This window comes from Typha latifolia, chromosome 11, assembly GCF_019914945.1.
Source record: "Typha latifolia isolate L0001 chromosome 11, TyphaL0001v2, whole genome shotgun sequence".
In the NCBI taxonomy this organism is placed as follows: domain Eukaryota; kingdom Viridiplantae; phylum Streptophyta; class Magnoliopsida; order Poales; family Typhaceae; genus Typha; species Typha latifolia.
The window spans coordinates 7,204,787-7,227,331 of NC_133096.1; the positions used below are offsets into that span (position 1 = coordinate 7,204,787).

The window sequence follows — 22,545 nt, forward strand, 5'->3', positions numbered from 1 at the left end:
GTCAACAAATATTTACAAAAGCAGTATAATCCCATGCCCTCTATTACTTGGTCGTTTTTAACTGATCTTTATGTTTAACAACATCAAATTTTAAAAACTTATGATTTTGCATATTACAGCTATAGAAGTATGGAAGTATTTTATTAACTAAACATTTTTCAACACATAATATAAGTTATTAGTTAGACATAAAATTAAATAGAACTATAGAAGTCAATCCATTAGATAAATCTAAAATCACAAAATTTTAAAAAGACAAATATATTATTAACTAAACATTTTAAAATTTTAGGACTAAAATACTCTTAGGATAAAGAATAAAATAACTAAATAGTAAAATAATTTGGTTACTTTGTAAAAATAAGGGACGTTGGCCTAAAAATGGTTGAGTTGTCCACTTTAACTAAGTTAATTAGTTATTTGGTCTGATAATAAAATTAAACTTGTTCCTTAATTAGTTCACTATTTCTCACCAGCTCGATCCAATTCTAATAATTATGAAATAGCCCTAGCTACGATAAAATCATCTTAGAGAAGAATTTGGCCAGCTTAGCTTTTATATCATAAGTCGCATAATAAATCTTAAATTAAAATAAAACATTTAGAGATTGTTTTGTTTATTATATTTAAAAATACTTATGTATTAAGAATTATGTATTTATCTAGATATTGCATCCAGATAAATAAATAAATGAATTGTTTGGTTGATTGTATTTGTTAAACACATGTCTGATTTATTATATTTTATAATAATATATTTAATAAATAAATATTTAGTTATTATATTTTATAATATTATTTTTGAGTCTAACTAATTTTAACGGTAAATGAAAAGAAGAAAAAAACTGTTTATAAAAGATTGCCTGCCTATTTAGTTCAAAAAATTCCCGTAACTCGTTGATGCGCGCCTCGTAATTCGTAATCGTCCAGTCCCATCGATCCCAGCCGTTGGTCTCACCCGTCATCGTCCGGATATCTTTTTGATCTATCCTCTCTCCTCCTTCCGCTCCCGCAACCTCCTCCGAACCCAAGGTAAGTTACCACTCTCTCCTCTTTCTAAGGTTAGGGCTTTCTTCTCCTTCCGGGTTAGGGTTTAATCGATCCCATTTCCTTCTCTTCTCCGCGAATTCATTTCCTCGTCTTCTAATTTGGTAGCGGGAAGAAGCCCCGTTGCTGCTTGATTTGGATTAAAAGCAACCATGGGTAAGCCAAAGAAGGTGAAGAAGAAGAAGAAGGCGGCGGCGGCGGCGGCGACTTCTTCCACCCCTGGTTCGTCCAATTCTAGCAAGTTCAAGAAGAAAACTAAGGGTAAGTATAACAACGAAGTAGCCGCGCCGGAGCCGGCGAACGATGAGAGGAATGTGGAGACTCCGGCTTCAGCGACGGCGTCGGCTTCGGCGTCCAGACCCAGTGATGCCGCTGCTATTAGTAGTAAGGCGGTGGAGGGGAGTGATGGGAACGAGAGGCAGGAGAAGAGCTCGGGGTTCATCTTTATGTGCAGCGGGAAGACGAAGCCGGAGTGCTATCAGTATCGCGTGTTTGGGTTGCCGAGAGGGAGGATCGAGGCGGTCGAGAAGATCAAGCCTGGGACAAAGCTGTTTCTTTACGATTTCGATGTCAAGCTGCTTTATGGGGTTTACAAGGCGACGTCCAAAGGTGGGATGAATCTGGCTCCGGAGGCTTTTGGAGGAGCATTTCCCTCTCAGGTATGTCGCTTCCTCGGTATTTTCCTCCCTTTTCTTTTATTTCCTGTTGAATTGGATCAGATAGATTTATCTACTCTATAATTGTGGAAGTTTGCATCTGATGGTCTCTATATCTTTGCCTGCTTCCACAGTAAAATTTTGTAGTCTTACAATATTTTTTAGTAAGATGTTGTGGGAGTGGTCTTTGAAATCTAAACAATCTGTTTATTATTAGGATGAATCTGATATTTAATCTGTCTTGAGATTGTAACCCTTTAGGTTTTACCCTCGACGCAATATTTCTATTGTATTTATGAACCTTTATTCCAATTGGTATTGGCAATCAGAGAAACATGATCTAGTTGTTTGGTTTACCTTTTCTCATTGTGTTTTGAACGGCATATATTCTGACATGATCACTAGGTTGTCAGAATATAGGGTCAGTTGGGTTCATCTTTTGACATTCACATGCCCTCATGAGGTACTTCTCTACCCGAAACCACATCTTGTAACTGCATACCACATATGATATGGTGCAGAAATTTCCTGCAAGCTTTGGTGTACTGACCAAATACTCATGTGGTCAAGTAAACTCTTGTAGTCTTGTTTCGGGGTAAGTGGGGGAGACACCAAGCAATTTTAGAAAGTTGGGAGGGTACCCACTTGTGACCTAGAAGGTCATAAGATTTAAGTCCACCTCCAAACAATTTGTTATAAGCAAATTGTTTGGGTGTTGGTGGCTTAGCTTGGCTTTGGCTCAGCGGGTTGTTAGTTTGGAAAAGCAGCTTGACGGTGTGATAATTAAGAATAATGGTTCCGCGACACGATGACTTGGAGCTTAGATCCATCTACATCTGTTAGCTAAATTTTTTTTAGTAAGACCTAAGTGTCTTTGTATTAAGAGAGAGTTGACTCTTTGTCCATCTCATATCTAATCTTCGAGCTCATGAATGATAAAAAAAAGGATAAGTGCGGAGGCAAATGAGTAACTTATCACTATAAGGTCGCATAGCATAGAGTGGTCGTTCATGTTGCACATTACATGCTATTTACCATTATTTAAGGTTAGAGATCATTTTCTCCTTACAGCTTGAAATATCATATATTGTTAGTAATTTCTATTTGTTACAGAATATATAGTTTCTTTTCCATTATTTGGGTTATTTGCTTATTTGAAGATGTTAAAAATATCCTTTGACACTATTCCAAGGTTGGAATAAAAATACAAAGTGGTGCTGGAGCCCCACATAAACGCATTATTAGATGCATAAGTGTTTTGCAGTTAGAATGTCAGGAATTTGAAACTATTCCCATTCAGTAATGGGACAGTGTAATGTTTTCTATAAAACAGTTAACAGATATAATTTTTTCCAGTGTATTGAAAAATAGTTTTGACAGCCGTCTAGGCAGGCAGCATGCCAGCCGCCCTGCTAACACACTATGCACCCAAATTATGTGGTCGAACCGCATAATCAGGCTTTGGCAGGCCGACATTGTGGCAAGCGGGTCGGGCAAAAATGGTTTGGGTGTGAACAGATTGTGCATTAGTTAAAATTATAAATTAAAAAAAAAAAACTCACTGAGCCCTAAATCCTCTACTCTCAAATCCCTCCCTCTATAGCTCTCCTCTCAACAGTGCATGCAAGCAAAGATCTCCAGTTCTAGTGTGTGTATAATTCTGTTTAGGTAATGACTTGTAGAATAAATATCACACAGTAATCTCTGTTGTGATTGGAAAATATCAGATTCTTTCTTTTGAATGCAATGCATTGTATTTACAATTCCATCATCCCTTTTGGTGATTGTTTTCTTCTTGCAATGAGACGCTCGCTTTGCACTTATTAAAGTGAACTCCTATATTATGAACTTGCAATTGTGGCTGTTAATTATGTATAGCCCTACATTTTAGATTTCATTACTAATATATCTCCATATTTTGCAGGTTAAATTTAAGATTGACAAGGATTGCTTACCTCTTCCTGAGAGTACTTTCAGACATGCTATACAAGAGAACTATAGTTCAAAGGGCAAGTTTACTCCTGAGCTCAACTCAAAGCAAGTAAGTTTTGATTATCTATATTTCTATTTTATAGCATGAAAAAGATAAAGGGATTAGTCACTTATTTGCTTCTGAAGTTAACTTCATTGGGTTTTTTTTTCCTTGTTTGCTGATTGAATTTCTACTTTTTGAGCTTAATTACAGGTCCATAAGTTGATAATGTTGTTCCAACCCATCAGTTTAACACATCAACCAGCACCCCCACAATATGTTGAGGAAAGGCGCCCTCCGCCTCCTGCTCACTTGCATCCTCTGGAGGATCCTTATAGATCTGGACAACAGCCACCTGCTCCACCGCCTATTGAGTCCCGGTATATTCACCAAGTACTACCATATGCAAATGATCCATATGCACATTACCAACATGAGCCTCCCATGGCAGAGCCTCGACCTGCTCCCGCATCTGTTTTGCCTCCCCATAATCATCTATATTATCCAGCTATCTCAAATGATCCATATCGAACGGATCCTGAGCGATCTTACTATACGGAAAATCCTATTTCATCTGGGAGGTATGTAATTCTTTGCTGGTATCATCTGGTATATAGATGTACTATGCTTGAATTCTCTTCTCTGTGAAGGGTGCCTGATATTGGGATATTTCTCAAATATTTTTTTGTATGTGCACATGCTTTATAGAACCTGACCTTTGATCCTGCCAGAAACTCTTGAGACCTCTCTATTGTCTATTGAAGAATTTAGTGATGTTTAAGAATTAGCAGTCCCTTCTATCACTATGATTGCTTCAAGATTCATTCTCATCCTTGAATAGTTATAGTATGTGTAATTTCCTATTGGACCCAATAATTCTATTTACATGAATTAGCTAGGTGAGGTTCACATAATGTTGTCTTTGTACTAGATTGTCCATTTCATATAATGCCACATCTGTACCTTGTTCTTTCTGTTCTTCCTTGTATACAATGCTATTTCTACGTTAATCATTGATGTGATGTGAGGTTTAAAGTTCAAACTACCAACTGCATCTCTTTCTTGATTTCAGTTCTTACATCAAAACTTTCATTGACTTTTTCGTTGTATGAATAATGGTGAACTATTTCCCATGCTGATGTCCAACAGAGTTGAGGTTAAGGATAAAAAAGTCATTTCTAAATGTTATTGTAATATTAATTACACCATAATCAAGTAAGAAACCAGCTTTAGTTGTTAGAGAAATTGCAGCTAGAAAATTGCAAAAAAATGAAATTCAGGGATATGAAAAATAATCAAGATTTTGTATTTATGAACAAATAGGTGAATATCTATGATAGTGCAAGTGATCAGCAAGTAACAAAGGAAATAGAAAATTTAATGTTGTATCCATATTAGTATATCATGCCATATATTATCATGTTCTGTTCTATTGTCCATTCTATATTACCTTGATCAGTGATGTGTATTAACTATATACTCTAAAAACTTAAGTCGTTGGACAATGATGTCTTTTATGTTTTATATTTTAACATTTCCTCTCATTTCTGAGCTTAAAATATTTGGATGGACTTAAGAAGTGGACTTGACTTAAATAAGTGAAGATTTTATTTTAAATGACAAATAGGGTTTTGGTAAGATTTGCGGATCTCTATTATGATATTATATTAAATTACCAAATACTATAAAAATTTAAGCTGTTGGAGAACGATGATTTATAAATTTTATATTCTGACAATGTGCTATGAGGTTCAACTACCAACTGACACTGAAATTTAGCATTGATTGACTAGTGGACTGTTAGCCACTTACTAGAACAGGCCTTAATCTTATTATTTTGGTTGATACTGAGTGATGCTCGTCTCTTTCAGCATCAGATACAGACTAGTCCCAGAGATAATTCCAAGAGATCCACTCCTTGTAAGGGATTACAGGTCGTTAACAGGCAGGGTGAGTGAAACAGCTGTGAGTGCTGATCGTGTGAATGAGGTCAACTACTCTGAGCAACCTGTCACCCATGTTACACGTGTACCTGAATTGCCACCTCAAACAAGCTACTGGACAGCACCCTATCGCGAACGTGCATATAGTGCAAGTCTTCAAGCACCCTATGGCGATCCAAATCGTGCATACACTGCAAGTCGCCAAGCGCCTTATGGCGATCCAAACCGTGCATACACTGCCAGTCTTATAGCACACTACGGCGATCCAACTCATGCATACACAGCAAGTCTTCAAGCACCCTATGGCAATCCAAATCGTGCAAACAACACAAGTCTTCAAGAACCAGTGTCAATCAGAGCTGATGTGCAGAATGTGCCTGTTTCATCTCTCTATTCATTTGCTGGTGCAGCACCAGCATATCGCTGATTGCTTCAGATGTACCACTTTGTTGTCTCTCTGGCTTTCTGATTGCTTCAGACGTACCACTTTGTTGTCTCTCTGGCTTTACTAATTTGATGATGTCCACCTGTTACATTTGCTAGATGCAAAGATCCTATGGATAAGTTTGCCAGATTGAGATCTGGAAGAGGCAGTACACAATTGCATCCACCTGACATTTGGGGTCTCTATACTTGACTTATTTGGTGTCTGCATGCATTTTATGGTTTACTTCGTAGTCACTTGGATGATAATGTAGCTGTTGTGAGGTTGAAGATAAATGCGATCTGTTCCTAGTGGACTAGTAGATAAATGATATCGAGTCTGTTTCAGCTCCTTTGCTCATCATTGTCAAGTTTGTAATCTTGTTTAATCTGAAAGGTTATTAGGATAAAAGTATATGATTTGACTAATCTGCAAAGAAAACAACATTAAATAGTAACAAGGGATGAACAGTGGAGACCATTCATTTAGTCGCAAGAATTACAAAGCATTTAGTAGGGATCTCAAATGCTACAGGGCAAATATAACTCAGTGATCTGGCGATCAGAGCAGCTTCTGATCACAAGAAGTTACTCCACCAAATTGACAGCAGAACTCCTACCTGATATATATAGCAAAGAAACACGCAAGCAAAACACACCCTTAAATATTTACTGAACAAGGATGAACGGCATCATCTACAGTTTGCACAATAGGAAAGTGATCCACCATGTAATGGCGCTTGAAAGCATGAGAGTTCATCTCTAGGTATGTGTGGGAATTCAATCAGCTCGTGTCCTTTGGTGCAGATCATTTTTAACCTGAAGATAGGATTGATTCAGCATCACAATCCTCCAGTCAAGAAAGCAGTGAAGGCCAATAAGCTGCAAGCAGCTATTTGCATTTTCTATGGAAGATCATAATACATCTGAGAGGCACCTCCCCGTGCGTTTTCAGCAAGTTGGTTATGGATTCCGTCTATGCTGGTAGCATGAAAAGTGGGATTTGGACGAGGAAACAGTAGCTTCAGGCGGAAAGCATCCACTCCATTCAAGTAGTATCGGTACAATCTCTTCGCTCTTATGAAACCTAGGCGACCGTATAGAGCAAGGGCTCCTTTGTTTGTGACTTCTGCTTCCAGTGTTACCTGTATATAACAAGCCAAGAAGATTAAAAGAGGTGTATATTTGGTCCACAAAAGATATCAATCTGTGCTTCTAATGACTCGTAGCAGTTCCAGATAGATAAAATTATACTCATGCATACCTGCCTTATAAGGCACAAGCATTAAATGGTGAACAGATGTACAATCTAAAGTATGCCGCCCATGATATGGATATCACGAATGGAAGAAAAATGAAAAGAAGGAAAAAAAGAAAAAACCATCTACATAGGTTAGTCTGACTATTACCCTTTTCCTGGAGTAATTTCTACTCAGCAAGCAGGAGCATATCAGCTTCAAGCAAATTCATAGCATGAGAGCAGGTAACTAAAGTCAGGGTTTTACCAATATTAAGAATAGTGGGATCTCTCCTTCAGGTACAACATATTGATAGGGACTCATACTGGTTTCTAACATAATTCACGAGATATCCCCTTAATACCCACATAAATATCCTGATAGAGAGAGGAAACAACATACCAATGTTCCTCTTCAAAATAAAAGCATAGATATCTTGTCATGTTAAGACAAGAAAGAGGATATTACTGTCTTTATTACTAGGATACATCAGACAATTTATGAACTTTCAGTTTCAGAATACAACTTTTAGAAACAATAACCCTTCACCAGATGCAGCACATACAAGAGCCATAAGCTTTCTTGGAATGTCGTTTGAAATTTGAATTGTCTCATTGCTCATAGACAGAGGGAAACAAAATAATGCTGATAGTACTCTGCAAGTTAAGCATAAATTCCTAGCATTTTAAAGGGCCAAAAAGAAAACAGAACCTACTTATGAGAGTGACAAAGAACTATGTAACAGGAAAAATAATATAAACAAAAGTGAAACAAGCTGAAAACAAGACGCCATCTTCTACAAGTGAGAGATAATAAAGTAATGAATCAGACTGCATGGGAGGTATATTTTTTCTTTTCTTTTTTATCGGATGAAGAGAGGGATCTTAATTTGGATGCTAATTTTTAGAGACATCTGTGAGACCTAAGTGCTACCATGGTATGGTGTATCTTCCGACGCTTCATGGATAAAGGGAGAGATCTTAAATTTGGGTACTACATCCTTCATGCAACACTAATTTAAGCTAAACTAACTTCAGGAAGAAACTTTCATGTCTGTGATGTGGTACAGACACATAGGTTTATTAGATTCAATAGTTGCAAGTCTGTTCAAACATCCATGGAACATGGACGATTCTGAAAAGCATAATTCCAAGGGGACATCAGAGTGCACTGATCTTAGACTATCTAAGATCCTTTTTCTTTTTCTTTTTCTTTTTTTTTTCTTTGATAAGAATTGGGAATCACCCCAATTAATATAAAGACCCATTGAAAACCCAAAACTGCCACTTCATGGCCCTTAGCCAAATTCTAATATTTTAGTTTGGGAAAAAGCCGTAGAGTCATCTTGGAGTTAACTTAACATGCTTCTGTTAAACCCATATAGCCCTTGAGTTACAATAGGAGTTGCAGTTAAATCAGGTCTGGCAACCTCCAACTGATCTCTCACACTTTCAAGATGTTTCATCTTCAAAACACGTTCTGATTGTGCAGGAACAAATCATTGTCTTTGAGGTACAAGATAAAATAATAGCAAAGGACCCATACTCCCATTATTAAATTAATCACATATCTTTATACTTTCATTTAGATTCAAATATTGAGAGTATTATTTGCATAGGTGAGAACTTCTTGCAACAGTCATTACCTCCTCACAACCAGATTCCATCATCACCTGGATAGATCTGGTAACGAGCTCAGTTGCTGCGACATGAAAAAGTACATGATTAGTTCAAATAAACCATATTAAGAATGAAAAAAAAAACAATCTGTTCTTACACATTCATTGCTTCATAGAAAGAAAATTACTAATAATAGATCTATAGGTAACTCTATTCAGAAACTTAACATTTTATCTATCTGATATTTCTGACAAACACAATTCATTCATGTAATATATAAATATTAATGTTCTTCAAAACACTAAGATAGGTACAGCAAATAGATATGGTCTAACAAACAGAACAGATATTAGTTCAGGAAACAAAAGAACCATCAAACACATGCAGCATACAAATGATATGTTCATTTGGAAGTCTATAGAAATGTTCTTTCCTAGTTGCAGTTAGGTGCCTCGTTTCTCATAGATTAAATCTATTACCAAGTCGTCACTATGATATGAAACAACTAGAATAAACATATCATCCGACAAGAAATAGCTGTAGCACTTTAGTGAATTGGAATACAAATTCTTTGCAGCAGAGATACCAACTGTTGAAACATGTTAGAGTCCAAACTCTATTAATATAAACACACTCCAAATCTTCAAGATCCAAAATATTAGTTTCTTCAAGAAATGGTTCACCTTTTTCGTTATAATCAGCAAATTAGAAATATCCAAAATTAATCAGGAAAAGAATCCATTTAATTTTCACTTCCCAGTTAGACTACCACTCGTATGTACACTTTAACACCATATTCCTATGAAAAAAAAAATCTCATTTTCTATCAAATTCAGCATAAAGAAAGCGAAAGAACTCCCAGAACCAACAGTGTCATGATCCACAACAATAGAATAATTCAAATTTGCTCCTTTTCTAAACAAAACCAAGCTATAAATAATAAATAATATTCAAAATAGCACGAAAGGAATAAACTTTGATGCACCTATTCCTTTTCCCCGGTAGGGTTTGATGACTACCAACATCGCGATATAGCCTCTAAACGTATTCCTGTGCTCCCCCATCTTGCATACCACCGTGCCGACGCACTTGCCCTTATGAAACGCCTACAAATTTGCCATAAAATTGGGAAATTGGAGACGAAAGAGAGAAATCTACAGAGAGATAGAGAGAGATCGGTGGTAGTAGCATTACGAGGAAGGTGATATTTGGCCATAGGTAGACGAAGTAGCGGTAGGTGAAGATGGAGTAGGGTTCGCTGAGCTCGTCGTCGACGAGAGCCATGATAAGGGGGAGGTGGTGTTCTCCGCCGTAGCTCACGTACTCGATCTCCCCCGGTGGGAATACCGCGGGTTCCCCTCCTCCGCCGCCAACTTCCGCCGCCATTGTGTCTCTCTCCGCCCGATCCCTCACGGAGGAGCTCCGTTGGCTTATAATAGTTTTTGCGAAGAAAGGGTCTCGGCTCTTCTAACGTACAAATAATGTATTTTTTAATTGATAAAAACTTAAGGGTGTTATTTACAAATTTGTGCTATTTAGTATTTATTACTCAATAGTATATATGAAGTACCAATAGTTGCCCCCCACAAGTGCAACGAATTCGGATTCGGTCCATCTAGTTTTATTGGGTTTAAAACTTGAATCGGATTTTAAATAAATAGACGATTCTAATATCCGTTATGAATAAGACTCGAATTGGAATAACTTGTATAATATATAATATAAAATATAAATAATTTATTCGAAAGCAACAAGTCAACTTTTGACGCTCAATTATATAGAGTAAAAATTAGAGCATAATATTTTAATTATCTCACTAAAAATGACAAAAACATAATAGAAGTATGAATATATGTTTCAAGAGATGAGAGATTATTCATCTGAATCAGCTTTGACTTGAGTCCAATTAACTCGGATTAATAAACGGGTCTGATTCGGGTTGAGTATTGTTGGATCTTACTGGATATGGATTTATTTAAAATTGAAGGCATTGATGCTTTTGGGCTTCAACTGTACAAAACTATTCGGCCTCATTTGAGTCGGCCCATTATTTGGGCAGATTCTACTTCTCTCTTAATGGTCTCCTGCCTATATTATATAATTAGTATTACCATAGGATAGACATTTATGAGCAGCTAATTTGGAAGTTTCTCTAGTGTTATCAACTTATCCCTCAGTTAAATTTATACCATCTCGTATACTCATTGTAGTACTACTATGGCAAAACATATATCTATATATATTTTTTTGGAGAAAAAACTCCTTTAGAAAAAAATATAACTACTCGAGCAAACTCCTTAAGATTGAAGGTTGTGTGTGTGTATAACATCAATGCAAAATCTCATGTCCATGTAGCCAAAGACAATCTCGTCGGCAGACTAATTAAGCCACTGATACAATTATACGACAAACATATTAAGTTACTATATAGCTAGTAAATTTCTTCATTCCTTCAGAAAAACTTAATTCGGAACACAACAAATAACTCATAGACACCACCAAGTCTCCCCACCACAAGATCATAACAAAAACATGGACGGTGGCGGTGGCGGCGGCGGCGGCGGGGGTAGGCCGTCGGGTGCTCCGCCCAGGACGGAGCTATCCGCTGCGGCGGCGGCGGCGTTGCTACGCGCGAAGTGGCAGAGCTGGCGGAGTTTGGTGGGCACGTACCAGATGGCGAGGCGGGGGTGGGCGTTGAAGACGGCGTCGATGTCCCAGCCGTGGCGGGCGGAGATGGCGACGAGCGGCTTGTAGCAGGCCTGCCGCCACGCGCCGACGTTCTCGCCGCGCTCCTTGAAGGCCCGCCGCAGGGCGTTGGATGCCTCCTCGTCGAGGCAGTGGAGGGCATAGCAGTGCACGTAATGCCGCATCTTCGGTTTGTTGATGTAGCTCGCCCCCACCTTCTTGGCGTACCGGAACACTTGGTTCGTCACCTGCACTTACGTACGTACTATTTATTTCTCTTATCACTTTACTCATACCAACCTTAATATAACCAAATCTCGAAGTAAAGCATATAATTGTGAAACATAGAGTAGTAACAATTTAAACAACCAGCTATAAAGGGAATTCCCTAAATAACACCCCAAGTTTTACGTATCTTATGATTAACACCCGAGCTAGTTTATAGTTTAACCCCTAATATGAGAGTAATGTTGGTTATGGATTGATCAAGTTGTTCTACAAATAAACTGATATGACGACAAATTTTGCTACACCGCCGGTCGTAGGAAAAATCTGCGGCCCCAGACTGCAGGGATTCGGTTCCCACAGATTGCCTCAAATATCGCGCACTGCGCCGAACGGCGTGGCCCGGTACTAACTCAGAAAAATAAAAAGAACAACAACGTGACCCGGTCAACGTTATCTCTGCGGGATATCACGAGTGACATCCGTCCCACTATTTCCCGGTGCGAATCTTGATGCAACAGTGTCCACTCATTAGACGTCGCCGGACGCTGCCGTCGGGCCCCACTGCGGCTACCGTGCCACGTGGCGGCGCCCAGGGCGGCGACGCATCCGAGGATGTCAGGCGGGATCCCGTATTCCGACAAAGACCCCGACAAGACAACACACAAGCCACAGCTTTCCGTCCTATGTCTATCAGACACGTCATCAGACACATCTAACTCGTACGTACACAGGTCTCTATTTCTCTTATCTATCTATGACCAGTGCCGTGCTCCCGCTCCCAAAGGGCCGAACGCCAGTATAACCTCTCTATCTATATATGTAACAGGACTCCATTGCAGGATCCTTTCATTAGGATTGTAAAAGAAAAAAAAAAGAACAAAAGAAGTAGATTATGAAATTAATATATATGACGTGGCAATGATCTAATTAATAAAGTTGGAGTTCTTAAGTTGCAAGTCGTACGTACCTTGGTGGGACACTTGTGGCCTTGCTCTTTGGCCATGGACTGGACTTGGATAAGGAAGAGACGACACTGCTCGTAGAGGTGGAACAAGTAATCCAACCCGTTCTTCTTCGCACGTGCCACCTCGCCGGGCTCCGTCACGATGAAGGGGTGCTCGCGCTGCTTCTCCCCTCCGCCTCTACCGCCAATGCCGCCGCAAGTGCCCGACGACTCCTCCGAGCCCCACCCGCCTTCCTCCACCTCGTCTTCCTCCTCCTCCTCCTCGTCGTCCCGATCCCTCTCTTCGTGATCTCCTCCTCCTGCGTCGTGTTGGGATTTGTTCCGCCTCTTCTTCCTACTGGTGGTCTTCTTCTTGGCGCTGCTGCGAGACTTGGCGCGGGCGGCCGCCGCGGCCGCGGCTAGCTCTCCGCCGCTTCCCGCGGCCTCCCTCTCCTGCTGCACGGGCTCCTCGGATAACCCTGGGGATTGTAGTTGGATAAAGAAACTACCAAAAATTTGGATAAAATTAAGAAACGTAGATGGAAATTATTAGAGCGTATATCAGCAGAACGTGATCATCCTAGTCTAACTTGCGCCAGGAAGAAGGTTAACAAATGATCGAATAAGATAGACAGTTGAGGGATAAGTAAACGGATCAAGTCAGAGGAGAGAAAATTCCGACGCAACGCCCCCCCGGCTCGTTTTAGCAGTCAGGAAGGAACTAAACTACTGAGAAAAAAGAAAGTAGAGTGAACTCCCAGCGCTTCATAGAAGAAGAGAGTTCTTCATATCTAACGTCCGCGCGGTACCACCGTAACGTATAAGTGTCAGACAAGAGGTACAGAGGAGGACGACTCTTGCCCGTTTTTAGCAACAGATAGCTACCCCTATTTAACGTGCGCCGGGAGAGGAGGTGGGCTCACCTTCCTGGGAGAGCGCGTCGAGCACCGCGTTGGCCGGGTAGTAGTGGGGCTGCTGCGGCGGCGGCGCCCCGTGGTCGGGAGTGAGCGCGGGGTGGCGGCGCCTCCCGTCGTCTCCCGGAGGGAGGAGATGGTGGTGGTGGATCTGTTGCAGGACTGCGCCGTGGATGCGACGGCGCTCGGCGCGTAACGCAGCCTTGAGGCCGTAGCGCTCGCCGAGGAGGAGGTCCCAGCGGAAGAGGTGGGAGAGGGTGGCCATCATGTCATCGAGCTCGGCCTCCGTCATACCCACCAGCGTCGCCGCCGTGAAGCCCAGTTCACCGATGCGCGCCACCGTGGCATACCGCACGCCGTACCCTTCCACCACCTCTTCCAGGTCGCGTGGCGGAGGAAAGGCGCCGCCGAGGTCCCACGAGAAGCCCTCGCCGGTAGGATGATCCATTTCCTTTCTTACCCCTTCCTCTCTCTTGGTCTTCCCCTGAGAGCCCGAGTCGGTCGGTGTTGCGGTATTACTTAGCGAGACTGGCTTCATTTATAGGACGGGGAGGGGGCATATTATATCAAATGACTAAATTACCCTTCTAAATTTCTTCTGCTCAAAATTTTGTTTAAGATCAATTTATTCATATAATAAATATTTAGCTCGCTAAACCAAACATATCATGAATACAAGCTAGGAATTTTTTTTTCCCTTTTATGTTCAACTTTGATAAATCTAACTTCATCAAACCCTAACTTGCTCATCATGTTCAGCTACTCTTTTTTTTTTTTTGACAATTTATGTATGCTCGACAAAAATGATAGTGTCTACTTAAACTCTTAGAGCAATCCATAACTCTTATGGATCTCATGAATCAAACCATCTTTGTTTCTTTCCTTTCTTTTCCTTATCAAAGTGCATTTTGAAGATGTTAATAACTAGAATTTCGTATTATCCAGGCCTAATCTTAGGCCATTGATCATTTAAAGGCCTTGATTTATCCAAACTGACTCTGGAATATGATTTCACTTTTGCTTCTTGTCCATCCCTGGCATGTGAACTTCTCAGAGGTAAAAATAAAAAATAAAAAATAGTAAACGACAAAGATTCAAATGGGATTTGCTCGTGGATGCATCAGGGTAGGTACTATGAGCTCTCTTTCGTGAAATGACAAGGATGTCCCTTTAATTCCAGGCGGTGGAGATGAATTAATATGTGTGGAAACTAAATTCAACTCAAATACGAGGAAGGACCTTTTCGTCAACCCCACACTGATATGATATAACAATACACTCACCACCGAACGTGCATGTCCAGATCTTCTCACACCGGATCTTGGGAGTAATAAATTTTTACCCGACCCAATAATTGGAACGAATCGGTTGCAGTGTTGGTAGGTACCTTGCTCTTTACTAACGTGGTCATGACTTAAAGCAGGTCTCAGCGGTGTTTAGTTCGAAGCAATTGTTTGGTGACGCATATGGCTTAAAGTCTAGATTAGACAGCTAAAAATACCTCTATATCTAGGAAGGGTTGGCTCTTTGTCCAGCCCATATCTAGCCTTCGCGCTCATAAATGATAAAAAAAAAAAATCGGTTGGGTTTAATATGTTTCAAAACAAAACAAACAAAAAATGAATCGATTGGGTTTAATATAATCAGAGTCAGATCATATATAAAGTAGGGGTGACAAAAATTGACCAAGGTTTAAGTTTAGTTTAATTAGATTTGAGTCATAAATAGATTAACCTATTTAATTTGATTATTAAATAAATTATATTCGTATTTATTACCTGATCAACTAGAATAATATCTTATGATCTACCTCATCGATCTATTTATGACTAGCCAACCCCGGATTATGGCCCGACTAACCCATTTATAATATAAAAAACTTTTATAAATCAAATAAATTTGTTTACAATATAAATAAACTTATTTAAAATATGAATAACTTACAAAAATTTAAATAATTTATGCCATTGGATAATCTGTTTATAACCCATATAACCAATTTAACAAAATAAATTGTGTTCATGTTTGCATTATCATGACCTAGCCAGAATCTTATCCGAACTCAAGCAAAGTTGACTCAACCTAATTCGATTATTAAATGAATTGTATTTCTATTTATTATCTCAACCAATTTAATTCATTTAAATTAACTCGTTTATAAAATGTCAATCAAATTATTACCCAAATAACTTGTTCATCAATAGAGTAACACATTTATAATATGAATAAATATGTTTATAACCTAAGTAAATTTATTTATAACTTGAATAATTTATATAAAATACGAATAATGTATAACCCAATAACTTATTTATGGCCCGTGTAATCCCTTAAAAAAATAAGGCGTGTTTGTGTTTAACATTCCAACCTATTTAATAAATAAGTTATGCTTATGTTGGCTTAAATTTGACCCAACTCGGCTCAATTACCGCCCCCTAACCACCGCTCACTGGATAAGGATTTGGGTGTAGGAGGATCGATTCGGTCCATTCGAATTTGTTCAAGTATGCTTTTGAATATATATTGATATATTGATTGTTATAATCGTGCCCAAAATAAAACACACGGTGCTATCAGTATTTTTATTAGTAAATATTTTTATAATAATTTTTTTAAATTATTATAAAGATCAATAGCACATTCTCTTCCTATTTGATAATTAAAGTTGGAGTTATTCCATTTGAAATCCATTCGAATGAGATAAATTTGTTTGAACATATTTTTTTTCGAGAGTAAATATTATATAACATTGGAAGTCCGTTCGAACAGAGTTTTTATAGCAAATTTTATCTAATATTGGAAGTCCGTTAGAACAAGATAAGCTTAAAACATTCAAACGAGATTTAACCTATTTAAATGGAGAATAAAAATCTCCTCTTCTTAGTAGAGTTGCCTCCAAGTGAGAGTTTTTTTGAAAGCCTACCTTTAAGGTCTATAAAACAGAAGCCTTAAGAAAAATAAGGTGATATTTCAAGAGGCTATTGAAAATATTTGGAAAAAGAAAATCAGAAGAATTGGAAAAGTTGACTAGCGAGATTTTCATATCATATTTTAATAGAGCTTTATTAGATTTAAGATTACGTTCGCTATTGCCTTAAGGGTCAGGATATAGATATGTCTTTAATCTCAAGGGTCACTAAGATTGGATATCAAATACGAGAAGCAAAGTATTTATGGAGAGTTAAACAAATTACTTCAGAAATAATTATAAATAACAATGAACGATTTATAAGTGTTTTATAATTGCTGATTAGTATAATACTTTGTTTGATACTAGGAAGAGATCTTTGATTTTTTATTTATTTATAAAGAGATTTTTTCACGTTAAAATTATTTTACTTACATTATTTGGTGTTGTAATTGAGAGAACATCTCGTATTAAGTAATTAAATATTTTGGGATGCCAATTAATTATAATGGGTATGGTCATCACATGATTAATGAGCTGACGTGGATTAGACGAGCTCCTGAATGAGTCGGAGAGAGTCTACCCCACTAAATCTAATTCTCACTATCACATCACAGAATCTAACACCGCTAAAGGAAAGGGGCCTCAAAAGACAACCTATCATGGCATAGCAATATAGCATACTAATATGTAAGATTTGACCATTTGGGTGAGATGATAACTAGTTTATGCAATTATAATTGGAAATATATATATATATATATATATATATATATATATATATACTTAATAGACAATTAAGATATAATGTATTGCTATGATCATAGTATTATTATTTTACCTTGCAGGTCTCAAGAAGGTCCTCTTAATATGGCTGATCTCTTTGCAACATTGCCATTAGAGAATCCAAGACAGACTCACCTAGTGCAGGTCCCCAGTAGTACTCTCTTTTCCCTGTTCTTTTATATTTGTACATGCAGACTCTTTTCAAACCCTTGTTTGAAAGCTCTTACAGGAGCAGTTCAAACTCCAGCAAAAGGCTACATTGTGGCCAAATTGCATGTAGCATAGTACATAGCAGTGGAGAAGAGCAAAAGGCTGCCATTTTTTTTTGGTCTTACACTTTAGACAGTTCACACCAGAGTGTGGAGATCTCCTCCTTGTCTCTTTCCCCACCACAAATCCTTTTCTAAATTCTCATCTCTTGTACAACTCCAATTTACAGTGGAATACTAATTATTATTATTATTATTATTCTTATTCTTATTAACTTCTCGGGTTGGTTTAACTATGATACCGTTAAATTTATATTTTCTTTTCCCAAAAAAATTATTATTAACACCTTACTATATGATCTAGTATTTTATCGCTCAATTTGAATAATTTGCTTATAGTACCTAAAATATTCTCGAGAGAATTTGTTTTTTAAGAGTGTTATTATCATTCGGTAGGTTATTTTTTTAATACAAATTATGAGCTTATAGGTTAATCATAATCTCACACGTCGGATAAGAGAGTTAATACTTATAGTGGGAGGTATAACAAGGTTAAATTATACGCATATAATAATACTTTAATAGAAAATCCAACAAAAGTCACGACCATGGTTATAAGTTAGTATGGCCCGACTATTAGAGTATAAGTGTTTTTGAGATATTAAAAGAATTTTCATATACAATGATAAATAAATTTTATTCGAATAAAAATATTTCAGCCCATATCTCCATTGAAATTTCGAATAAAGAATATTTAGATACAAATACTAATTTTGGGCCCAACTTAAGCCTTGAGTAGTAGTGGTAGGAAGCTATTCAATTAGGCAAGATTGGAGCCCAGCGTCATCGCATGGGCCGGCCCATTTCTATCTCTCCTATTTCTTCGCGCTTCGCCCAATCTCTCGATATTTGACGAAGCCCTAGAAATCTAGAATTCAATTGCGATCCATCCCGAGCTAGAAGGAGAGAGGAAGAAGACGAGAAGGATGCTAAGGATCGCTGGAAGAAGGCTCGCTTCGCTCTCATGGCGGCCGAGCTCGGCCTCCTCCATCTTCATATCCAGGAATCCGGTCCTTGCGGATCCATCCCTCTCCAGAGACGAGTCGGATTCGGACGCTTTCGCCCCTTTCCGGTTCTCCTTCGGATCGGGTCTCCTCGGCCCCACCAGAGGTTAGGGTTATCTCTCTTCGCCGATCATTAGTTTTTTGAATCGATTTTGGTGGATTTTGAACGTTTATCCGTCCTCCTATACGCGACTGTTCGATCTATTGTAGGAATCTTTAGATGGTTTAACTTTTGAATAGTTGGTTGATGCCTTTTTGATTTATTAAATTGTTGTTGTTGCCGTTAAGATAGAGATGGTCCATAGATTTATTGATAATTGTAGCTTTCTTTAGAATTCTTATTCTTGTTAGAAGCACAGCATCCCGTAACCCGAAATTACTGCTTGAGATCTTTTAGCCCTTTTAGAAGCTTAGAGCGCTCTCTGTACTGTTCTCTTCATTCACTGCATGAACTTGTTGTGATATTGAATAATTTGGAGCTTAGAATTGACATATATGAGATGATAAATTGCCGAAGGTCAGCTTACTTTTAATTATTGCTGCTAGAGAAATGTTGATCTTCTTGCCTCGAATCATTCAGTTTGGGTTGCCCTAACTTGAAATGACTTGAGCATCCATCCCAGCTGCCGCTGGCTGATTTTTCATATATTGATTGTTGATGGATATGATATCAGGGAATAAGAAATATCACATAGACATTTATCAATTGTTGAATCATATGTTTCTGTCGTCCTACTTTTGGCTGACATCTCAATAAATGAGCTTTCACTTCGACCAAGTTATAGATCTTTTGAACTTATATCTTTTTAGTTTATTAAAGAAAAAAAGGTTTGGACTTTGGAGGATATGCCCGTTCCCTCCTCCCCGCCACATTAATATCCAGATTCCAGAGTTCCAGACACTTCCATTGTTCCAAACTCAAATGTGGAATTTGTAATCCTGAATATGAGATATTCAAATATGAATTACCTAAGACCTGCTTCAATTTTCTGGTTTCTTTCTTTAACCTTGCATTTCTGTGAGATTTTCTTGTTCTTGACCCGCTGTGGTATGTGAGATCAATGATTTAACTATTTAAGTTGAATGAATATAACCAGAAGTAGGATGGTCTAAATTTAAATAGGATTAGTTGAAAAACACAGATGGAAAGTGCTAGAACTGTTTAATTCTGAGTGAAGAATTTGAGGAACAATCTCAATCAACCTACTTCGGCAATGGAATTTGATGTTGAAACTGAGAAAGAGAGGTTTGGCTAACTACAGAAAGAGGCTTTTTATGTTTATTTCCCCTGCACTTCATTTCTCTTTCCTACATTTGACCATTTGTTTAAATGTGTGCATCACAAAGTGCTTAAATTGTCCATCAACAATTTCAAATAGATAGGCACTTAACCTATTAAGTGATTAAGTCATAAATATATAGACATATTATTCATTGTTGCTCACTTAATTGCGTAATGAAGACTAACCTTCGTGGAATAGCAGCGATCCTTGTATAATACTCCTCTTCCTTAAGGTACCATGTTAGGTTTCTGACTGATTCCAGTTTGTGGTTTCCCTTGCTCCAGCCTAGTAAGGCCCAACATGTCCTGCTTTTAATCTGCAAGTATAAGTTCTTTTATTACTCTTCATAAAAACATTTGGATAAGATTCTGTCAAACTACTCAAATTATGTATTTGCAAAGTTTATCAATTATAGTTTCATATGAAAAGAATAGGCTTATGCTCTTTGTTCAACTAGAAATAACAACAAAAAGCCTTATAGAAATTATGTCTTGTCATGTGAAGCAAAGCTTGCAACATATTTGGATGTCTGAATTATGCATTATAAAAGATTCTCTTGACAGGGGAGAAAGATTGGCTTTGCACCTTTTCTAATTTTATGTACTGAGGCTACTTGGTTAGAGGATGCGGCTAGATAACTTTGTTTGTATAAAGTAAGTTTGTTGGATTAATTTGCAGCAATTTCTTCTGTGGCACCTATTAAATTGGTCTAGAAGACTTGACAAAATTCCTTTTGGGAATTGTATATGCTCTGTTAATGCTTTATGCTTGCATTTAGTGTGTAATCACGGAATTTGTCATTTCTTATATATCTTTTATGTAATTCCAAAAAGAATCAAGCATTATTAACCATTTTCAGAATTGGCACACAATTAAATCTTATAAGCTTTTCTAACTTTCCAGATTTTGGTATTAGGACTTGATGTTTTAATGGTATTCTGCATGTGACAGGCTCGGCCTAACATCGAACTTTTTCATTTGTTCAGCTTGCACTATGCACCTTTAATGATCTGGGCAGCCTGATACTTGTACTATGTGTTGCAGGTTATGCTACTGAATCTCTCACCCCAAGACACGAGGATGTAGGGTTGGTTGATATTCCTGCAACTGTAGCAGCTCTAAAGAATCCAACCTCAAAAATTGTCTATGATGAGCACAACCATGAGCGCTATCCTCCAGGCGATCCCAGCAAAAGAGCATTTGCTTACTTTGTTTTGACTGGAGGGAGATTTGTGTATGCCTCCTTGCTTCGTCTCCTGATTCTCAAGTTTGTATTGAGCATGTCTGCCAGTAAGGATGTCCTTGCCCTAGCTTCTCTTGAGGTCGATCTCTCCAGCATCGAGCCTGGGACCACTGTGACTGTCAAGTGGCGTGGCAAGCCTGTGTTTATTAGGCGCAGGACAGAAGATGATATTAAGCTTGCAAACAGTGTGGATGTGGCATCACTTCGCGATCCCCAGGAGGATGCTGTCAGGGTAAAGAACCCCGAGTGGCTTGTAGTAGTCGGTGTCTGTACTCATCTCGGCTGCATTCCTCTACCCAATGCTGGGGACTTTGGAGGTTGGTTCTGTCCTTGCCATGGCTCTCACTATGACATCTCAGGCAGGATTCGAAAGGGCCCTGCACCATTCAACTTGGAGGTTCCTACCTACTCCTTTATGGAGGAGAACAAGTTGCTGATTGGTTGAGTTCTTTCTAGACATCAAGAATAGTTGATTTTTGCTCTGTTATCTCAACTTAAATCTGCCAGATGTTTTCTGGTTCTGATTTCTTAATAATTCTTCTCCTGTAATTGGGACCATTGATACTGTAAGGTCATCATTTGCAAGTCTTTTTGGACTTCTTGTAATTTTATAATGTGGTCTTGGTCATCTGGTTTTTGTTAACATTGTTATTAGAAAAATATAGCCAGACTTCCAGTGGCTCCTGCAGTATACACATCTTTTGGATTGATTTATAGTTCATATGGTCTGTTAATTTATGCGCAGTGAATTAGAATTTCATGTTAAACGAAAGCAAATGTTAGACAAGATTTGCAGGCCAATTTGCTATAATTTTTGCAAATTGACATCTCACACCCTATCGTTTTTGTATTTACACTTTAAGCCCTCTTCTTTTGAATTTATTCTTAGAAAACACAGCAAGTTAATCGTGATAACGAAAATACATTAAAAAATAAAAAATAAAATAAAGAAAAAGAATATTCCATTTGGTTTTAAAAAAATGCCCTCTCCCCTTGTGTCTCTAAGAAGGATTCTGTTGAAAATTGAGAAGGTATTTTCTGAGCATCCAGTTCAGTTTTGATGAAATATTTTAAAAGAAATAATAATTTATCCGCTCGATTTTAATTTATCCCATGTATTTTAAACTTAAATACTTATTAACCTCATCCAGATCAACTTATAACTATTAGTCACTATTAATTAACATAGAAAAAAACTTAATGATTGCCATAAAAATATAGTTTAATTTGAAGATGGTAGGGATTTTGAATACAAAATTTAATAAGTATAGGCCACATAGAAGTTAAGTACTTAAAAGAAGGTAAGTTAAAAGTGAACTAAGCCACGGAAAAGTAATCTGTAATTTGCCTAATATTCTTTGTTTATTATTATTTTTTTGTCAAG

At 38.0% G+C, this 22,545-nt stretch overlaps 4 protein-coding genes across 5 annotated transcripts; 2 read left to right on the forward strand and 2 right to left on the reverse strand.

Moving 5' to 3' along the window:
- Window positions 1-899: 899 nt before the first annotated feature.
- On the forward strand, window positions 900-6,402 carry LOC140797531 (uncharacterized). The gene is made up of 5 exons (XM_073151070.1): window positions 900-1,032; window positions 1,156-1,706; window positions 3,628-3,744; window positions 3,889-4,256; window positions 5,547-6,402. Exons 2-5 carry the CDS (start codon window positions 1,200-1,202, stop codon window positions 6,043-6,045), a joined length of 1,491 nt encoding a protein of 496 aa, XP_073007171.1. The 5' UTR covers window positions 900-1,032; window positions 1,156-1,199; the 3' UTR covers window positions 6,046-6,402.
- Window positions 6,403-6,493: 91 nt separating this feature from the next.
- On the reverse strand, window positions 6,494-10,358 carry LOC140797533 (N-alpha-acetyltransferase MAK3). 2 transcript variants are annotated; one of them, XM_073151073.1, is made up of 5 exons: window positions 10,093-10,358; window positions 9,884-10,004; window positions 8,925-8,980; window positions 6,979-7,186; window positions 6,494-6,860 (listed from the first exon to the last, which is right to left on the reverse strand). In XM_073151073.1, the coding sequence occupies exons 1-5, from the start codon at window positions 10,282-10,284 to the stop codon at window positions 6,856-6,858; spliced, it is 582 nt and encodes a 193-aa protein (XP_073007174.1). In that variant the 5' UTR covers window positions 10,285-10,358; the 3' UTR covers window positions 6,494-6,855. The 2 variants fall into 2 exon arrangements, with proteins under 2 accessions (XP_073007174.1, XP_073007173.1); XM_073151072.1 differs by having other exon boundaries at window positions 6,808-7,186; window positions 10,093-10,357.
- An 821-nt stretch (window positions 10,359-11,179) lies between these two features.
- On the reverse strand, window positions 11,180-14,173 carry LOC140797532 (floricaula/leafy homolog). The gene is made up of 3 exons (XM_073151071.1): window positions 13,678-14,173; window positions 12,779-13,233; window positions 11,180-11,831 (listed from the first exon to the last, which is right to left on the reverse strand). The coding sequence occupies exons 1-3, from the start codon at window positions 14,114-14,116 to the stop codon at window positions 11,418-11,420; spliced, it is 1,308 nt and encodes a 435-aa protein (XP_073007172.1). The 5' UTR covers window positions 14,117-14,173; the 3' UTR covers window positions 11,180-11,417.
- A 4,305-nt stretch (window positions 14,174-18,478) lies between these two features.
- LOC140797954 (cytochrome b-c1 complex subunit Rieske-4, mitochondrial-like) lies at window positions 18,479-21,852 on the forward strand. Its single transcript, XM_073151664.1, has 2 exons — window positions 18,479-18,741; window positions 20,963-21,852. Exons 1-2 carry the CDS (start codon window positions 18,558-18,560, stop codon window positions 21,604-21,606), a joined length of 828 nt encoding a protein of 275 aa, XP_073007765.1. The 5' UTR covers window positions 18,479-18,557; the 3' UTR covers window positions 21,607-21,852.
- Window positions 21,853-22,545: the final 693 nt, after the last annotated feature.

What these genes read in the sequence shown, in the direction of transcription:
- LOC140797954 (XM_073151664.1), top strand. Translation starts at nt 18,558, where the DNA reads ATGCTAAGGATCGCTGGAAGAAGGCTCGCTTCGCTCTCATGGCGGCCG. An exon ending in TCTCCTCGGCCCCACCAGAG is followed by an intron (nt 18,742 to 20,962) that starts GTTAGGGTTATC and finishes TATGTGTTGCAG; the next exon opens with GTTATGCTACTGAATCTCTC.
- LOC140797532 (XM_073151071.1), bottom strand. Translation starts at nt 14,116, where the DNA reads ATGGATCATCCTACCGGCGAGGGCTTCTCGTGGGACCTCGGCGGCGCC. An exon ending in CGACGCGCTCTCCCAGGAAG is followed by an intron (nt 13,234 to 13,677) that starts GTGAGCCCACCT and finishes TACAATCCCCAG; the next exon opens with GGTTATCCGAGGAGCCCGTG. An exon ending in GCCACAAGTGTCCCACCAAG is followed by an intron (nt 11,832 to 12,778) that starts GTACGTACGACT and finishes ACGTAAGTGCAG; the next exon opens with GTGACGAACCAAGTGTTCCG.
- LOC140797533 (XM_073151072.1), bottom strand. Translation starts at nt 10,284, where the DNA reads ATGGCGGCGGAAGTTGGCGGCGGAGGAGGGGAACCCGCGGTATTCCCA. An exon ending in CTACCGGGGAAAAGGAATAG is followed by an intron (nt 8,981 to 9,883) that starts GTGCATCAAAGT and finishes TTCATGTCGCAG; the next exon opens with CAACTGAGCTCGTTACCAGA. An exon ending in TGGAATCTGGTTGTGAGGAG is followed by an intron (nt 7,187 to 8,924) that starts GTAATGACTGTT and finishes TGTTATATACAG; the next exon opens with GTAACACTGGAAGCAGAAGT.
- LOC140797531 (XM_073151070.1), top strand. Translation starts at nt 1,200, where the DNA reads ATGGGTAAGCCAAAGAAGGTGAAGAAGAAGAAGAAGGCGGCGGCGGCG. An exon ending in CTGAGCTCAACTCAAAGCAA is followed by an intron (nt 3,745 to 3,888) that starts GTAAGTTTTGAT and finishes GCTTAATTACAG; the next exon opens with GTCCATAAGTTGATAATGTT. An exon ending in AATCCTATTTCATCTGGGAG is followed by an intron (nt 4,257 to 5,546) that starts GTATGTAATTCT and finishes CGTCTCTTTCAG; the next exon opens with CATCAGATACAGACTAGTCC.